Source organism: Trachurus trachurus, assembly GCF_905171665.1.
Source record: "Trachurus trachurus genome assembly, chromosome: 10".
Lineage (NCBI taxonomy): Eukaryota > Metazoa > Chordata > Actinopteri > Carangiformes > Carangidae > Trachurus > Trachurus trachurus.
The window spans coordinates 10,474,985-10,494,815 of NC_139894.1; the positions used below are offsets into that span (position 1 = coordinate 10,474,985).

Consider the following 19,831-nt stretch of genomic DNA (forward strand, 5'->3'; position numbering starts at 1 on the left):
AGTATTTTAAATAAAAGTTTTCAGTTGCAGCCTCGCCCTTTGAGTGATACTGATTTAATTAAGTATTTCTGTGTGATGATTAATTGAAGCAGAAGAGAAATAGTAAAAGGGTTGTAACAAAGAAAACACAATGTAAACACAAATCTCATTGACCTGGTTTTGTTTTATTACAGAAACTGGAACTTGTATTTTCAGACGTTATGTGCCTCAAACATGATCAAGTCTAAACAGGTTTAAATCCAGTTCAACAAAACAACAAAATGCCTCTTTTTACTGTTTTGAAAAACACACAACACAAAAATGATAAGTCGCATGATTAAATGAACATTAAACATTCAGAGCAGTTAAAACACAAGTGTGTCATCTCCCATTAACAGAACATTTATTTATCTTTTATTTGTTGATTCAATTTCAATTAAATTCAGGGTTTTTTTTAATACAAGAAACGCATGATTGAGACGTTACAGAGAGAAACTCAGCAGCTGGAGTTTCCTCCTTCTATTGCACAAAACCCAAAACTGTCTGTTTACAAAATTAAGGCTTTAACGAGTCCGTGCAGTCGTTATGGGTTCATTAGTGGCACAGAAGTAGAAATACACATTTGGATTTTAACAAACATTTCAAACATTTGTTTTTCAGAAAAATTACAGACACGTTAAGTTAATGTTTTTTTTTCTCTCTTTGTTACTGAACAGTTTTACAGTTTTACAGTGTTTTGTTTAGCACCGAAGCATCAGATCCAGATGTGACGACACATCAGGTGAGAGCAGTAAAGCGTCTGAGAATTAAAGAGGATCCACGGTTTGTTTTAAATAGTGGTGAGTGAGAAACAAGCAACAAGATTAAAGCAGCATTTGTTGGTGCGTTCAGGGAATGTAGATACGTACGTTTTACATACAGGTCCGTTAGGATGTAACTGTTTAATTCTAATCAAATGTAAAAAGTGTTTCCTCCTTTGCTCTCGTCCTTCAATGCCGCTCTTTCATCTGCGAGACCAGAGGTTTAAATCCACTTAACGTCAAACCCACAATCACATTTGGGTGAATTAACGGGAGGATCCATCTTCATTTCCTCTCCTGTTGCTAAATCAAAAAGGTAAATCAATAATCACTTCAATCTCTTGATCAGATCACCAGTCAGAGAGTCGGTTTTACAGCTCACACACACACACACACACACACACACACACACACACCTGCCACAGTAGAAAAACAAACATATTCACATGTTGAGTGCTTTTTTTTTCTCAGTTTGTTACAGAAACACGTTTTCCATGAGTCGCTGGAATTATGAAAGAATCTGTTGAGCTTATTTCTGCCGATTAATCATCAGTTTATCTGGTTTTTGTTTCTAAGTTTGGTCCAAATATCAAAAAAATCGTTGTGATAAAAAAAGAAACTTGTGTCCCATCAGTCTGAGGTCACTGGAATCAGCTTTTCCACACTGTCGCATATCGATCGGTAGGTGTGGTAATACCCATAATTCCCTCTGTTACTGCCTCACGTGTCCAGTCTGGGTGTGTTGTCATTGCTGTCGGTGTTGTTGTTGACGCCGGGCGCCGTGGCGTTGGGCCGGCCGGTCCCGTACGTGGCCGCCTCCTCGGCCTCCAGCCGCCGGTACCTGGTGTTGAAGAGCAGGACGAAGCCGCAGGTGAAGAGGCTGCAGAGTCCGGCCAGGACCAGCGACGGCACTGAGGGCGACAAAACCAACAGGTCAAAGGTCACGACGGCTTCGACACAACAACAACAACAACAACTCAACAAGTGAACGCTGATAAAAACAACCAGCTATTGATCATATTATTGATTTTTCTCCTTTATTTACCGTTTTGTTTACGACAGGGACATTGCACCGCTCTCAGCCGTCTAGTTACTTTCTGAATTAGTAACTGAGTTACTACATTATAAGAGAGTAACTCATTTTTACTTTTTTATTAAAAGCTTAAATATGTGAAATTACTTGGTCTCACCTCCCTGACCTCCTGTTTATCTGGAAATAACCAACTTTGTTCCAGATAAACGGCTTTTTTCCGACTAGTTGATGGACTGAAAAAACTTTAACGGGTGTATTATTTTGTGTAATCGTGCACTTCATTGTCAGTAACGGTAACGGCGTTATAAGGGGGGCAACAGTAACTTTCTGGATTAATCCTTACTGAAAAATGTAGCACTGTTATTTATAACACCGTTATTCCCATCACTGCTGCTAAGACAAAACATCTAACACTATAATAATAAAACATAAACAAATATAAAACAGATCATAATGAACCAAACAGAAAAACAAAGTAAACACAAATGAAAAATTATAATTACAGATGATATAATAAAACACAGCCTATGTATATAATTTTTCAAAATAAGACAAATTCTGCTTAAAACGTATAACTCAAGTAAAGTACAGATACACAGATACTTCACCACTGTTACACCTGTGGTTACTATAGTGACACGTGTTTTCAAAGTGACAGTGTGTGAGCTGAAATATTAAATACACAATGTTTTCATGTGAACATTTATAAACTGTTATTGTAAATGTTGTTGTTTTTTAAAATCTTTTTTTATACATTCATATAAACAGACAGTTCATAAAGTTGAAGCAGAAACATGAGTTTCCGACCTGCATCAATAAATAAAAAACAACTGATCAACAGTCGAAACACGACAATGAAAATGCAAACTCGCAAAAAACTGAGGATGAATAATTTATCCATCGGTTTCTGCTCCGCAAAGTTTCCTGGTGAAAGTTTTTCTACTTTAATGAGCAGAAATCCTTCAGCTGAGGTCAGAGCACACACACACACACACACACACACACACACACACACACACACACACACAGAAACACACACACAGTGTCGGTGTGACATCACGTGACCCACCTCTCCAGCTCAGCACGTCGTCGCCACACGTGGACAGCGGCGAGTCGGCCAAACGTGTGGTCAGCGCCTGGAGGAGGACGATGTAGAGGACGGACTGGACCTGACTGAGGAGGAAGGACACGTCAAGCTGACTGTGTGTGTGTGTGTGTGTGTGTGTGTGTGTGTGTGTGTGTGTGTGTGTGTGTGTGTGTGTGTGTGTGTGTGTGTGTGTGTGTGTGTGTGTGTGTGTGTGTGTGTGTGTTTGTGACGGCCGTACCCTGACACGAAGATGAGGCCGGCGGACGTGGCCTCTCCCACCGGGTACGAACACTCGACAGAAAGCTCCATGGCGACCGGGTAGATGGAGAAGCCGAAGAAGCCGAAGAGAGAGCAGACGGCGGCCACGGCCACTTGCTGCCGCGGCAACAGGGACACCTGAGGGGCGGCGAGGAGGACGGACAGGTCAACACATCAACATGTGACTGAGGGTTTACTTATGTTCTAGCTTTTATCGTATAAAGTTATGTAAAGTTGGTCACGGTCGCTAGTTAATAATGTCTTTTCTCTCTTGTTCAGTTCTTCCTCCGCTTAATTTAGTCTTTAATAATAATCAATACTGCAAACTCATATTTTATGCTCTATTTTAGTCTAGTTTTCATTCATATATACATACATACATACATACATAGATATATATTCTTTTTTTCTTTTCTTTCTTGTGCTCTCTCTATTATTTTTTCTTGCTTTTAATTGTATGTCTAATGTTTCCAATTTTTTACTCTTCTGGGTTTTATTTTTATTTTTATTAAATTGTATGTTTTTATACTGTTCTTCCTGTTTCCAGCTCTTACTGGTAAATGTTTTGTCTTTCTGTGAAGCACATTGAGTTGCCCCGTTGGTATGAAATGCGCTACATAAATAAAGATGACTTGCATTGCCTAGTAATACCAACACATGTAATTAAAGTATTTTATTTACTGTTATGGTGGCGAGCCTCAGTGTACTGGAAGTGCTTCTCTTCTTTCTTGACATCATGTAATTAATTGTTATTTCTCTGCTATTTCTTGACATTATCACGTAATTAATTTTTATTTCTTGTCTATTTCTTGACATTACTATGTAATAAATTGTTATTTCTTGACATTACTATGTAATTATTTGCCATTTCTTGGCTATTTTTTGACATTATCACGTAATCAACACATCAACATTACTGCAAATACAGTAAATACTTAACTTTATTTGTTTATTTGGTCGGGACAATGCATATTAATGAACAGTGAGTGCTAGAGTACCCACAGTAAATACAAACTGTATTGATAATATGTCAGGATGTTAAATATATTTCCATCTAGATTGTTTTCCTTTGTGTCCTCTACTTGACCCCTCACTGTGATTTTGTTCAGACTCTACTGTAGTGAGCTGCTGCTGCTGCTGCTGCTGCTGCTCTACAGTAAAAATCTGTCAAAACATCCAGAACAGACGGCGTCACTTTAAAGAGTTTGTGCATCAAACACTGTGAATGTTTCCTGTGTTTGTTCACCCATCAGCTCCTCACTGTGTCACACTCACTCACTGCAGACGTTATAAAGAAACTGTTATTATCCATTCATCTCTTTTTGTTTAAAGCTTCTGGTTTGATTCATCATTGATCCTAAATTAATACATCAACTCAGATTTAATGACCCATATTTTCATGGCTATTTCTTGACATCATGTAATTAATTGTTATTTCTCTGCTATTTCTTGATATTATTACTATGTCATTAATTGTTATTTCTTGGCCATTTCTTGACATTACTATGTAATCAATTGCCATTTCTTGGCTATTTTTTGACATTTATCACGTAATCAATTGTCATTTCTTGGCTATTTCTTGACATTATCACGTAATTAATTGTTATTGGTCATGTTCTCGAGCTTCAATCTCCTGTTTCCCGTCTCATGCTCTCACCACGGCGAAGGCGATGCAGGCCAGAGCGCTGAAGCTCATGTTGACCTTTGTGGCTTCGATGAACATCTTGGTCTTGTCGACGAAGAGCCCCAGAGCGCCGGCGCCCACGATGCCGAACACGATGAAGAGAGCGCCGCACAAGCCAGCGAAGTCCTGCAGGGTTCAGACGTCACAGCTTTGAAAAACATTCAGCACCGAGTACATAAAAAGAGTCTGACGTGTTTTACATCTGTTGTTGTTGTTGCTGCTGATGCTTCTTTTGTCTCGGTGTCGTTCTGGACTTACGTCGGTGTATCCCTGTACGCACAGGATCTGCTCCAGCAGCGTGGAGAAGCAGGTGAAGGCAGCGATGCCCGAGCCGAAGCAGAGCAGCAGGATGAGGTAGGCTTTGTTCTTCAGCAGCTGCAGAGAGAGAACGAGGTAGAAAAACATCAGACTTCTGTCGCCGGGTTAAGTTTGAAACAGATCGTAATGACAAAACAAGATTTAACTTTATGAAATGATTCGAAAACGAGTGAAGACAAGTGTGGGAACAGTTGGACCGGACATAAACAAACAGAAAAACAAAGTAAAGACGAGTGAAGAGGACAAAATAATTATTGCAGATGATGTAATAAAAGACAGCCTTTATGATTTTTCACAATAAGATGAATTCTGCTTTAAACATTATAATATATTTAAAAACTATACTAAACTACTTCATTGTGTAAAGGAGTAAAAGTCAGAGGTAAAACAGTAAATTCAAGGGTAAGTTTGTGTCACATTGAGAGGGAGCGGAAAGTCTAACAGGTGTTGCATTATGGGAAATCCAAGATCTAGTGTTTCACATATTATGTGCTAAAACTGGATTATAACATCAGTGTTTAACTTTTAAACCAGATCATGGTTTGGGTTCCAAATTATAGATTAAAATGATTAAGATTCAATATAAACCTGTTTAAACTGAGGTTTGTTTTTACTTTAATCCAAGATTAACTTTAATTAATTTATTCAGACAGTTGAATAAGTTTACAACGTTTACAATGTCTGCTGACTGAAATCTGGTTCCTCAAGGAAAATTAAGAGACAAGACTCAACTCATTTGGGTTTTATAATGAAGATGGATTTGAATGTTAGTGTTTAGGAGCTGAACAGGTGAACTGTAGTAACAGAAACACATCTGCAGCAACAGATGCTGCAACATCTGGGTGCTGTCAAAGTGGCTTTTTTTTCCAACAGTGTGATGTTTCATTCAGTGAACATCAAGTGTAAGAGAGTTGAGGAGCGGTGTCATTAACTACGTCTGGTCCCTTTTATTTAAACTCAGTTTGAATTCAGTGTTAAGTTTCATTTGAAATGGTGCAACAACTTGGTTTCATTTTTTTTTTATTAAACTTTTTATTTGAAGGAAAAAACAGCTCATACATGTTGCTCTAAATTTTGTACACGTATCATAAAGTCTTATCATCAAAGCAGATAAAGAAAGAAAAGAACAAATCACATCATTACAAAAGCACCTACACTCTCTATCGCAGTACTACACAAGTATACTTGTACCTAAACTGAAAGGCAGAACTTGGTTCAATTTTAAACCTGGATTAACTCATTTTAAATCTAGTTTTACTAAATTCTGATTAAAGCTTTTATCTTAGATTAAAGGGACAACGAGGAGTTTTGGAAAAGCGAAGCGTTTTCACACTACATTTATGAGCCTCCGTGCGCACCGTGAAATTCTTTGACCGGCGCAAGACAGACTCATGTTTTCATTTATCAAGAATAATAGTCAGAGGTTCAAAGACGATCACATACCGTCGTAGTTCCGACCATAAACGGCGCTTCAGCTGCGTTATTCTCATGACTCACCGAAAGTAAGGAAACGCTGGTCGGCTCGACCAGCATCTCCGCCACCACTAATAATAACAAAATAACGATAGAGACAAAACGATATATTTATCGAAAATGGGCCCATTAACAAGTGTGGGTAGCGGAGATTCATCCACATTAACGTGAGACTTTTTTATAACCAAATAGAAACTCCTCGTTGTCCCTTTAAATAAATCCTTGTTGGAGCAGTCCACCTTAAGAGTCTCGATATCTTGACTCTTTGCTTTGACTTTATGGTGCAAATGTAAATTACTAATTTAATTACTATTAATTACTATTTCAAATTATTATTAAGTACAACTGCAGAGTAACTGCTGTTGTACTTTTTATGACTTGTTACTTGTTTCCGTCTGTTGAACGTGTGTTGTATTGTTTTCTTGAACTGTGCGTTCTGTCTTTGTGTCCTGTCTTTGTGTCTTTTACCAGTTTGATCCCCTGTATGAACGGCTCTGACGCGGCGGCCTCGGCGCTGGCTGACGGTGGCGTTGGCGGGGCGCTGCTCCGTATCCCCGCTATCGCCAGGACACAGATGACGCAGGCTGGAACGGCGTAGACCAGCATCTGGCGGAGGACACACACACACACACACACAAATATAATATGATGATAAATGGATGTTAGCGACTTAAATCAGAGACAGTTTATCATCGTTAGCAGCAGGTGAGGAGGCCGGAGCCTCCGACACACAGAGCTGAGCTGCTGCTGCTGCTGCTGCTGCTGCTGCTTCTCTCCGTTATGAGCTGCGATGCGTCAGTGGCCGGTGGGAATCCAGAGGTTTCTAGGCCAGCTGAGGTTTTTTTTAGATTTTGTTTTAGCCATTTTTCCTTTTACTGGACAGTTCACATCAAGACATGGAGGGAGGGAGGGAGGGAGGGAGGGAGGGAGGACACAAAGGCCCCCAGCCACTTTCAGTCCTGGATGCTCAGTGTGAAGGAGGTTGATGTATTTTCTCTCTGTTTTTGTTTTGTATTTGTTCAATGACGTGAAAATTAACACATGTTGTTTATTGATGCCTCAACAACAGCTTATTAATGATCCATAAGAAGCTATATTTGTGATTTTAACAACCAAAAACCATCTCCAGTGTTGTTCTCCATCTCTTCTCTCAGCTTCTCTAGTAACAACAGGTCGATATCAGCCAATCAGAAGAGAGGTGATCCAATTAAAAAATAGAGCAGATTTCAGAATAAAACACTCAGAGAAACCAAATCCTGCAAGTTGTTGGATGGTGGGTCCAGGTTGTGAGGGGGCGGGGCTTTGGGTGACTGCTTTGTTGTGACATCACAAAGTGACAGGAAGTCCTGACGGCTGGTTTTAATGCTCAGTTTCTGAATACAGGCTGTGTGCATTTCTCTGTGGACTGAGGCTTTGATACTTTCACAGTATTAATATAGAACCTAGAGCTGCTTTATAATCACACTACACATGGACATCTACCTTTATACTGTATGGAGCTTTAACACAAACATCTACCTTTATACTGTATGGAGCTTTAATACAAACATCTACCTTTATACTGTATGGAGCTTAACACAAACATCTACCTTTATACTGTATGGAGCTTTAACACAAACATCTACCTTTATACTGTATGGAGCTTTAACACAAACATCTACCTTTATACTGTATGGAGCTTTAACACAAACATCTACCTTTATAGTGTATGGAGCTTAACACAAACATCTACCTTTATACTGTATGGAGCTTTAACACAAACATCTACCTTTATACTGTATGGAGCTTTAACACAAACATCTACCTTTATACTGTATGGAGCTTTAACACAAACATCTACCTTTATAGTGTATGGAGCTTTAACACAAACATCTACCTTTATACTGTATGGAGCTTAACACAAACATCTACCTTTATACTGTATGGAGCTTAACACAAACATCTACCTTTATACTGTATGGAGCTTTAACACAAACATCTACCTTTATACTGTATGGAGCTTTAACACAAACATCTACCTTTATAGTGTATGGAGCTTTAACACAAACATCTACCTTTATACTGTATGGAGCTTTAACACAAACATCTACCTTTATACTGTATGGAGCTTTAACACAAACATCTACCTTTATACTGTATGGAGCTTAACACAAACATCTACCTTTATACTGTATGGAGCTTTAACACAAACATCTACCTTTATACCATATGGAGCTTTTAAATTGATTACATTATTTACGTATTTCACTAAGTTTATGGTAACTGCAGTTCACCAGCTGCTCTCTAACCGTCTCTGCTGCTGCTCTCAGTAAATGTCCTAAATAATCCTGATAATCCTCTTCAACATCATTACACAGTCATTTCAGCCATGGTTAATATTTTTAAGAAGACAGGGGGAGATCAGGGCTCCTTTAACTTTTAGGGTCTAATCATTGATTATTGGAGAATTTTAACCATCGACCTTGTGGCTGAGTTTGGATCTTCGTTAAGGCGCCGATAAAGACTTCAGACTTCTTCTGTGTGTCACTCACCAGGTTTGGTATCTGTGCGGCCGTTGGAGCCATCAGAGGAGAGATGATGTTAGCGAGCAGGATGCCCAGTGGATTGGCTGAGGAGGAGAAAAGAGAAGTGGGACTGGGGGTCATTCTGGTTTCTGTGCTTTATAAAGAATCAGTGCAGGTCAACTCCACTTCCACTTCCATGTTATTCATCTCTGTGTTTAAGCTTTAACACAAAAACATAGAGCATCGACCCCCCAACCTGCAGCTTCCTGCTCCACCTTCAATAACATTCCTGTTTAATCTCTTGTTTAAACATTCAGTCTTTGTTTTTGTTTGTTTGATTTTTTTTTTTATTCCTGTGCATAATAAAAATAAAAATATTACGCAAAACAAAGTTATTTTTACATCGCATGTTTATGTTAGGGAATGTGAATGTTGAGTTTGCTGACATGCTGAAACTCTCAGTTCCTGCTTTAACTGATTCACAGACAACAGGGTGAATGACTTGAGACACGAGCAATGACACTAAATACCTTTTACAAATAGCTAAAACAATAGTGACAAAATAAAAAAAAATTATATGTGGGTCAAATTAACCTGGACAAAAGTTTTAATTTAACTTTCACTTCTTTTTTCCCACATGAGCTTCATAAAAATAAACGAGTAAAATATTTTCTTTGTTTCAGTTTTGTGGTGATCATTCTGGAGTAAATAACATTAATCAGTGAATATTTTTGGATGCCTGTGAGTTTCAAATCGTCCTTGTTCTCGTTTTTTTTTTTCCCTCACATTTACTTTTACATCAATAGTATTTCAACACCCAGTATGACAATTCATTTTACAAGTGGTCTTAGTAGACAAACTACAGTCGGCATCATTTTTTAATATACATTTATGTAAAAATAAATCAGAAAAAAACTAAAGTTTTGAATAATCAAATACTTAAAAAAAAAAATAAACAAACAAAAGAGAACAAAGAATCTTTGTTCTCTTTTTAAGCGTTTTTAGTATCCTCCATTTAAGTCTTGATCATGTCCTGTTAATAAATGAGTCTAATTAAAGGACTTCTAATTTAAAGTGACAGAAATGAAGAAAGTCACAATAAGTTACAATAAACACACTCCCAACATCTGTATTACTTAAGTAGTTTTGGTTCATGTGTTTTATATGTATTCTGTACATTATGTGTTACGATGTGACTCTGTAACTCACACATGGAGGCGATGGTGTTGGCCGTGGCCCGCTGGTGGTCGGGGAACCAGAGCGCTGCCAGCTTGGTGGGGGTGAAGATGATGAGGGGCTGAGCCAGGGCGCCGAGCGTCTGACCCAACATCACGATGATGTAACGCACTTCAGAAGGCTCGGAGGGCGGCGTGCCGAGGAAACGCAGCAGGGCGCCGAACATGTTCAGACCGGAGCCCAGGATCAACTGCAGGTCAGGAGACAGGTGAGAGGACGGCGGTTTTATCGGTCACCGGGTGCAGGACGTTTCTTAAATTTAAACTACTGAATAAAAGCAACGTGGACATTAAATCACATGGGTTGGACTGTAAACATAAGAAAAGGAGCTAACATGGCGGATAACATCAGTCTACACAGCTGTACATTTAAATTTATGTATAAAACAAGAATATAAAGTCTGACTGGCTAGATTCAATTAGTTCAATTAGATTTAACTCTGTATTTGTGACAGTTCTTTATACAACACATTGATGAATGAAGAGTGTAATGAGAATAAAACACATTTTTTTAATCTCCTCATTCATTCAGATAGTTTCTGTTCTTACATGTATGAACTTATCTTTTATTTTGTTACCCCTTTATTCATATTTAGTGTTTTTGTTGTTTTTGGCACCAACTTGTCAAAGTAAACTCCGAATGAACTCGTGCTCCTGAGACAACAGATTCATTTTATGACCTCCTAATTAAGATCCCTGTTCGGTTTTGTAGATTTAAAAACAGTTTCACACCTGAATGTCCTTTTGTGAATCTGTAGTGTGTGCAGCCGCATGAGTCACATGCACAGGTAAAACATTTTGTCTGGACGTCAACATGAAAATATCAAATCAATATCTCCTTTTAATCCAGTGCTGTCAGTTGATAAAAGCACAGTGTAGAAAACAAATGTTTTTTTTTTTTAAATTTCCTAAAAGAATGTATAAACAAAATAGAGTTCATGGCCAAACAACAAATACATCAGTTGTTTACAACAGAGTGTCAGCTCCACTTTGAAGAAAACAGAGAATAAAGTCATAATATTACAACAATGAAGTCTTCTAAAGTAATTTAATATTACAACATTTTATGACTTTTTTCCTTCTCAATTTTGACTTAACTCTTCTCAAAATTATGACATTATTCTTCGAAGTCCTTCCTTTATTTTTTATATTTTTTCATTTTCTCTTTTTCCTAACAATGGAATGAAGGCAATTAAGGAAGTGGGACAAGTAATCGATTTATGATTTGGGGAAAAGGGGTGGGATTCAATAGGCACAGCTTCTTCTCACTCCTTTTTGAATATATATGATTATGCCTTTATGTTTTTGTTTCCAAATGTCCAAATGTCAATTTGTTCATGTCATTTACATATGAAGGGACAAACTGAAATTGTGCCTTATTTTGTTTTACATGTGCGAAATGAATATTTAAAAACTGTTACAAACAAACGTATTATTAGTTCTACGAGCTTGTAGTTTCTGTACCGTGACCCGTAGTCCCACGGTGTCCAGCATCCATGTGGTCCCAAAGCTGACGGGAATGGCCACCACCATGTAGATCATTGACAACCAGTTGATTTCCTCCAGGCCGACCTTCAGGTACTGGGCCGACTGGTCTGCTACTGGTGCAAAGGTCAGCCATAACTGGGGAGGAGGACACATGACACAGTAGCAGTAAACAACCATTACAAAATGATTACACGATTAGGTAACTTTGTATTTAAGAACTGGATATTGATTATTGTTGAAAGGTACACAAGATGTCTCAATAGCACACCAGCAACATCCTGCGGAAAGATTTACAAAGATTTTAACAACATGTAAAACTACTGTCTGTGTTTCACTGAGAGCAGACAAAAGGATAAAAGCACAAATGTCTTTTAGTAAATCCGCTCTCACTGAGCGACGGTTTGACCTGTGACCTCCGCCTGAGCTTTAAAATGTCAACATAAAAAACAAAAAGAGAGAAAAAAACTGAAAGATGAGTCATTTTGGCAGGACGACAATAATGAAATTTCAGCTCTTTCTCCTCTGTCATTTAATTTCTGTCACATATTGTTTTGATTCAATGAAATTATTACACTGTCTCTCTGCTGTAGATTTATAAAAGTGAATTATGACCAAACAACTAAATAACCACAAACAGGATTCACCTCTTCATGGTTTATCTGCCTCCACCACAGACTAGCTCCATGTTAAATCCCTGTTTATCTTTTTATAAGTAAAATATAGTTACTAGTTACTGTGTGAAATGTTGACCATCGAACACTCAGTGGACATTTGAAGAAATGTTTGTTTCCACTTTTTGGTCATGTAATTATAAATGTATGTTAATATGCAATAATATATATATATAAGAGCTGATTAAACACATTGCTTTTGCATTGTGAAATCATCAGGATAAATACACAGGTGAATAGGACGCAAGTACCGTAGGTCAGGTCGCTTAAATAAAAACAGAAAATAATTATATTTTCATTAAAATAAAAAAGAAATACACTAGTGTGTTATGCTTTAGTTTACAGCTGTCAAACTCCAGTGTATTTTCTCCGTTCACAGCTCCACTGTTCGTTTTAATATCAGATTTCCTCATTCATCTAAAAAAATGTCACGAAACCTGCTGGAGTCATTGTTTAACGAAAGAGGAAATGACGAAATGACTTTGTTCGGCTCATGTGAGTAGAGTGAGAATCTGTTTTATTCCAGATTGTCGTGCTCTCACATGACCAGTCAGCAGCCAGACTCAGGCCGCCGTGTCGCCGTGACGGGAGCACGAGAACCAGGAGGAACTGACAAAACCGTGAAGCCTGAAGAAAAACCCTGTGATACTTCAGGACTTTAGCGACTTTTAAAGAGATTTTTTGTGTTTTCTTTACTAATAATTACATTTATTTTATATGTAACAACAAGGGTTAGGGTTACAATAATACATTGTACTACCAGTTATGTAAAATATGTGACTGTATTACCATGGATTAACCTACCATGGCATTTTATATGATTAACTAAACCTCACCTTGACAACACTGAACTACTGGTTACAGATTCATTGAACTACATTAACAGTCCAGTATAACAATTTTCCAGGTAAAATGACAACAATTAGATAAGATTTTTGTTTTTAGATGTTTTATTAATAGAAAATGTTTCAAAAACCCATCTGTCCTTGTATTAATTATGGGGGGGGGGGGGGGGGGGGGGTTTCAGGGCAACAGATGAAGGGAACACAGTCTTTCACAAGGATAATGTAGAGAGAACGAGTGTATTTACATTCACTTTAAAGTCAGTGGGTTGTTACTGTTTGTTGGCTGCAGTAACTTTACCTCTTAAATGTCACATAAACACGACGCCCACTCGCAGTGATTGGAAAAGATAGAAACCCGTTAACACAGATTTATTTATCTCCACAGATTCCTGCAGAGACAAACATGAAACCTGATTTCTCGGGCATGTGCAGGCAACAACCAGGCGATTAAATATGAATTATTTCTTTCTTTTTTTATGCGTAATGTGGCGGGATTAACAAGACTGAGACCACACAGGCAGCAGCAGCAGCAGCACAAGTCTCTGTTTTGTGGACAATGGAGAAAAAAAACCTAATTGTTGTGGAGCTGAGTCGAGTCGGTCAGCTGATCAGGACACACAAAGACGGTGCTGTCTCCGTTCAGAGGCATTTTACATTTCCACACGTCTCCGCCCTCGGTTAAACTTTAGATCCATTCTGACTTCAGACTCCCTTCACACCTTTATTTCACCACCACAGACCTGGTTTCCTCTACTGGAGTTTCATATTGTATTGAAACTACAATGACTCATACAAATGTGAAAACAAGTCACTTCAATACAAATGTATGAGAAAAGTTATATTTATATAGCCATTACATTTTCTCACTTGATTGTCTATAAAATGCATGAATGTAACACCGTCTACTGTTTTCTGCTTTTTTGTAAATATCAAATTAATAAACTCTTAATTGAGTGTTTTAATACAATCATAGACAGAAAGATTAATTATTGGATCATATATCATATAAGTCATTTTACACTGAGAAACTGGGTTTGAGGGCATTTAGAAACAAGCACAGTACAAACATTATTTTTACACTGTAAAATGCCTTTTTTCTTTACTATTTCAGTAATGTTTTATGAAAGTAAGACGTTTTTCAGATGGATTTTTTATTTTATGTGTCAAAGTTTCATACATTAATTTCAGTACTAACACTGTCTATTGTTTTCTCCTTTTTTCTCCCCACTTGAGTGTTAATACAATCATAAATTAGACAGAAAGATAAATTGATGGATCATATTGTGTCATCTTGTACTGTATATCAAATTAGAAACTGGGTTTGAGGGCATTTAGAAACAAGCACAAACATTATTTCTACACTGTAAAACATCTTTTTTTTCCCTTAAAAGATTGTTTTAAAAGATCTTTTTAAAGATGTTTCAGTTTCAGTGTTTTTTATGAAAGTAAGTCACTTTTTAAACAGATTTCTATTCTCTGTGTCTCTCTAACCTGATTCCCCTTTGCTGTTGGCCTTGTAATAGTCACATTCAAATGCGTCTGTAAATGGATCAACTGTTTATTTTCTTCTGTGTGTTGCAGGGAAATCTTACTAGGTATTGTGGCTTATCCTATTTTTCATCTGCGGTTGATTTGGATGATTCCTCTGAGATTCCCACATAAGAGAAACTGGAAAGTCACATGTATCCTTCGCTCAGGCTTCCTCCATGCTGGGGCGTATTATCTGAGGATCCCTGCTAAATCAATTTACCAGACTAACCATCTCCAGTGTCACACAGATTGATGTCTCGCTGGCTCGTCGGCTGTTATTCGCCACATCATGAATAACTCTCCAGCAGCTGAGCATCCTTTGTGAAGAGGAGACAGCGGTCCCCCGTGAACAAAAGGGGGCTCGGAGAGAGGACGAGTCCTGTGGGAGCTGGACGTAGGTGAGGGAGGGAGGAGGCTCAGTTTGCATGAGTGAGGGAGGCACGCTTGCTTCCAGGCACACTCTGTTTCTACAATGACAACATCCCCTGGGGAATAGATATCAAGTTTCAATAAACCTGTGAGGGCAGCGCATGTCTTCAACCTGCTGTGTTCACCACCACATCTGCTAGAGGAGGCTTGAAGAGAGGCAATAAGATGTTTCTGAATATTAATGAGGGTGAAAAAAAAGGCATGATTTTTATTTTTCATATTTACTTTGTAGTGGATTTTTTGTTTGTTTTGGTCGAAATTAGTGCATCTCTGTCTAACTGTGTCCCTAAAAACTACATTTAATTAAATGATTGATTGGTTAATTAATTAAAGATAATTACCTTGCTGTGATATTATGACAACAAAAAAGCACAATGGATCTACATAATCTGCATTTAAACACACTTCCTCTATTCGGTAAAAGTGTTGGAGGGACTTTGAGTTGAGCCCAGTTTGTCATGTTTATAACTTGAGATCCAGATGTTCAGAGGGTTTCTAATGTGATACAGCTGTGTCCTCTTCCTCAAATAAACAGGACTGGTGATTGACTTCAGTAAAACCTCTGAATAAAGCAGTTTCATGTTAAAAATCAGTGTTTCTCCACTATTCTGACTGATGCTAACCTTTGCTCGGCTTGTTTTTCTGATAACTTAAGATCCCAACTTTCAGAAGCCTTTAAACATAAGACAAATTATGCATAGATGTGTCTGTTATCTCCTTAGTAAACAAGAGGACTGGAGATTAACCTGGGTAAAAACAAAGCAGTTCCTCAGTTAAAAGGAACTGTGACTACGTTTACATGCAGTCAACGACTCTTTCATAACCTGAATATGCTCATATTCCCAAAAATAACCCCTGGGTTACTCCTTTTCTAACCCCAATATTTGGTCATGTATACGGCTAACGGGATATCCCCATCGAAGGGAACATTAATTTGTGTTCTGCGCATGTTCTATTCGCAAGGAATCTTGGTCTTCTGAGTACAGGACCTACTCGTAAACATGGCGAAACGCAAGATAACACCACACTTTTGGAGCGAGGAGGAAACAAATCACTTCATAAGTGGTGAAAGACAAGAACATCATGTCTTTTGTAGATGGTAGAAAGTACCGGGATAGCGAGATCACCGTGCTGCTGCTGTTGTTGTCGCTGTTTTGATCGGGATATCCAAATTTATTACAGTTACCATATATACAGGAATAACCCTGTTTGCTCACGCATGTAAACGGGTTATTCCGAATGTTTCAGAGACCGGAATATTGACCCTAACCCGAATATTGACTGCATGTAAAGTCACTGCAGCTAACTTTTACTCAACTTAATTGTCAGATAACTTAAAGGTACTCAGAAAAGAAAAATGAATTTGAGCCCATTATGGGTCTTAAAATTAGTGTAATCACTCTTTTATCAGGCGATGTAGCCCAAACTTTGTGCAAAATTCTATTTTCGAGTAAATCCGGGGTGAAAGTGGGGTAGTTTTTTTTTCGCATTGGAAAATGCAGGCGCACAAAAAATGTGTCACGTTGCTCACGATTCATCTGCCACTGATATTGGATCCGTCATCAGTCAATCAAACGTCTGAGAAAAACGAGGAGACTCGTCCACCACCACTGACACAAACTCTCCTCCGTCCCTTCCACTCTCCTCCTCCGGATCCCTGCGCTCCATCACTTAGCCTCGCTAGCTAAGTTAGCGAGCTATAACGTAGCAAGCCTACTAGCTAACAGTTAGCTACGTTAGCTAAACACACTCGCACACACACACATACACACACCGAGCTCGGCCGCCCCAAACATTGAATATCCCGCCCCTTCGATAACGACCAATCAAATTTGCTTTCCTTACTCGGGTAAACTCGTGCGGCAACCCGTGGAAGGAGGCGCCACAAACAGAACAAACAGCCATTTCTGAACACCTTTAAGCTCCAAACTTTCAGAAGTCTTTTAACATGAGCCAAACTATCCAGAGGTGTGGTTCATCTCTCCAAAATAAACAAGAGGATGGGAGATTAATTTTTTACCACAGAATAAACCAGTTTCTCATTAAAGCAGCTACAAAGAACTTTCAAGTGGTAGGTTTCTCTTTGCAGATCCTGTCCCAGTATCGGCCATGACGAAATTTAGCCTTGTTTTTACTGGCTAGCATAGCCAGCAACTCAATGTTAATTTATGGCCTGTGTCGGTCTGAGTGCCGTATATCGTTTTGTCCGGTGGACTGACCCGACCACTGATTCCCCAAGGTAAAGAGTTACACTAATAGTGTCTTCCAACTGATGGCCTCATTTGCTAATGTAGGTCATACAGAGACATCAGCAGAAACAAGAAACTTTTGCATTTCCAGTTAGAAGTTATTTGTAGTTGCTTTGACCACTGCTAACCTTTACTCAAATTATTTTTCCGATAACATAACATTGCAACTTTCAGAAGTCTTTTAACGTGAGCCAAATTATCCACAGATGTGTCATCTCTATGAAATAAAAGAAAGAATAAACCAGTTTCTCATTAACTGTTAACGTTTTGACTTAGCACGTTATAAAATCTTGTAATTTTGACATGTGATGAACAAAATGGTCAAAATGTAAGTACGGTATCTAAAAAAACGGTCTTAAAACTGGTTGAAGTAGACGATTTTCGACCTGCAACTGTTGACGGTTTAGCCTAATTAACGACTTTTCGTGACAATGGGATTTTCATTTGTGATAAATTGATAATGTAAGCCCAACCGTCAGTAAAGGCAAGGCAAGGCATCTTTATTTACCAAGGCAACTCAATGTGCTTTACATAAAGACAAAACTTTTTTTTTTTTTTTTTTTAAAGAACAGCATAAAAAAAACTAAAATAAATCCGGTCTAGATATTGTTAACACCGAAAAATTATATTAATCATTTAACTTTGTTGTTAAATATCAGTTTAATAATAAAAATGTAAAAACTGTAACGGGGAAAAAAGACGATTTTCGACCTGTCAATCAAACGACTACACCGTCCGCGCATGCGCAGACGAGACCTGCTGCTGCAGCCGTTGACAGTTTACCTTGATTTAAATTAACGACTTTTCGTGACGATGGGATTTTCATTTGTGATCATGTAAGTTCAGACATTTTAACACGGAAAAAATACACGCTACATTTAAAAAAAACTAAAAAAAAAAACTACAGACGTTACTCACCATTGCATTGGAGCAGTTTAACAGACAGAGCACGAGCAGCACCAGCCACCTCCTCTTGTAAACTTTAAACACCAACAGTTTCCTCAGCTCCGGGTTTGATCCCATCGGGACACGGGAGGAAACAGTCTGAACCTCGGAGGAATAAACCCGTCCTTCTTCATCTTCACCGCCGCCGCCGCCGCCGACATGATTCTCCATTTAGTGTCCGATTGGTTTTTGTTGTTGACAGGTTTTTCCTCCGCCGCCCCGGGGGTTGAAAACTGTTAACACCGTGCAGCAGCAGACATCTCAAAGCGGCATCACGAAGTTTTTATACCGTCGTCTGTGGAGAGGAGGGGAAAGAAGCCAACAGAGCCGTTGTGAATCCTTTAAAAGACAAATACTTAATCCATTGTTGTCTTCTGTGGGATTTCCTTTTTATGTCTTTCAGTGGACGCCGGGGAAAATCAGGTCAGCCTTCCTGGGAGAAGTCGTCCAACCCGAACATCATCACTGTAGTTCAGCCCGGGAGTGTCACGTACTGTACCAGAGATCCTCCACCGAGAGGATGGTTCACTCGGTGAGTAAAACAACCGCCCGCCTACAACTTCTGACACCTGTGTTTTTATTGCCCTTCACAAACCAAATAGTTCAATTTATAGCCTATATTTGAAATGACTGAGAAACAGTACAAAAAGCAAATACAATAGAAAATCAGACACTTGTTTTGCAGATTGTTTTCTCCAATAATTGATCAACTTATCAAAACAATAAAACAAACCAGTCAGACTCTTCATGTCAAAAACCTCATAAAAGACGGAATAAAGTGTAGGCTCGCTATATATTACACTATTTGCAATTTTAGTTATAAAAAGTTTATTTTAAACGTGGTTCGATTCATTTAATCATGTTTAATTTTTATTTAATTATGTATATTTTCCCTTGGGTGTACATTTATGTGTTTAGACACATGCATGTTTGTCTTTGTGTATGGGTTTTTGGCAAATACAGACATTGACGAGACGGTAGTGTCAGTAATAACTGCTGTCACTCATCCATGTATGCATGGGTTTTGGGGTGGTAGGGAAAAAAATGTAAAAAATAAAATAAAATAAGTGTCAAATGTACTAATAACAGGAAATGTATAATGTTTCATTGACGTTTTGCTTCAATTTGTCCTGTGATGACAAATTTGCACGTGAAAATGTTGTTGCATTAAGAGTGTTGTCCTCCCCCAGTGGCGATTTCTCTTTTCTTGTGGCTAGAAACAGGAGCAGAGTGAGACGTCGTCACATCGTCAACTTCTCTGATTGGCAACACACTCCTCCCTCCCTTTAACCCTTTGTTTGTG

General features: G+C 38.4%; 1 protein-coding gene across 1 annotated transcript; it reads right to left on the minus strand.

The window, feature by feature from the left end:
• Positions 1 to 335: 335 nt before the first annotated feature.
• slc49a3 (solute carrier family 49 member 3) lies at positions 336 to 18,980 on the minus strand. Its single transcript, XM_083980061.1, has 10 exons — positions 18,502 to 18,980; positions 11,836 to 11,994; positions 10,346 to 10,562; positions 9,164 to 9,240; positions 7,101 to 7,238; positions 5,100 to 5,216; positions 4,815 to 4,967; positions 3,138 to 3,295; positions 2,882 to 2,985; positions 336 to 1,690 (listed from the first exon to the last, which is right to left on the minus strand). The coding sequence occupies exons 1-10, from the start codon at positions 18,697 to 18,699 to the stop codon at positions 1,500 to 1,502; spliced, it is 1,512 nt and encodes a 503-aa protein (XP_083836187.1). The 5' UTR covers positions 18,700 to 18,980; the 3' UTR covers positions 336 to 1,499.
• Positions 18,981 to 19,831: the final 851 nt, after the last annotated feature.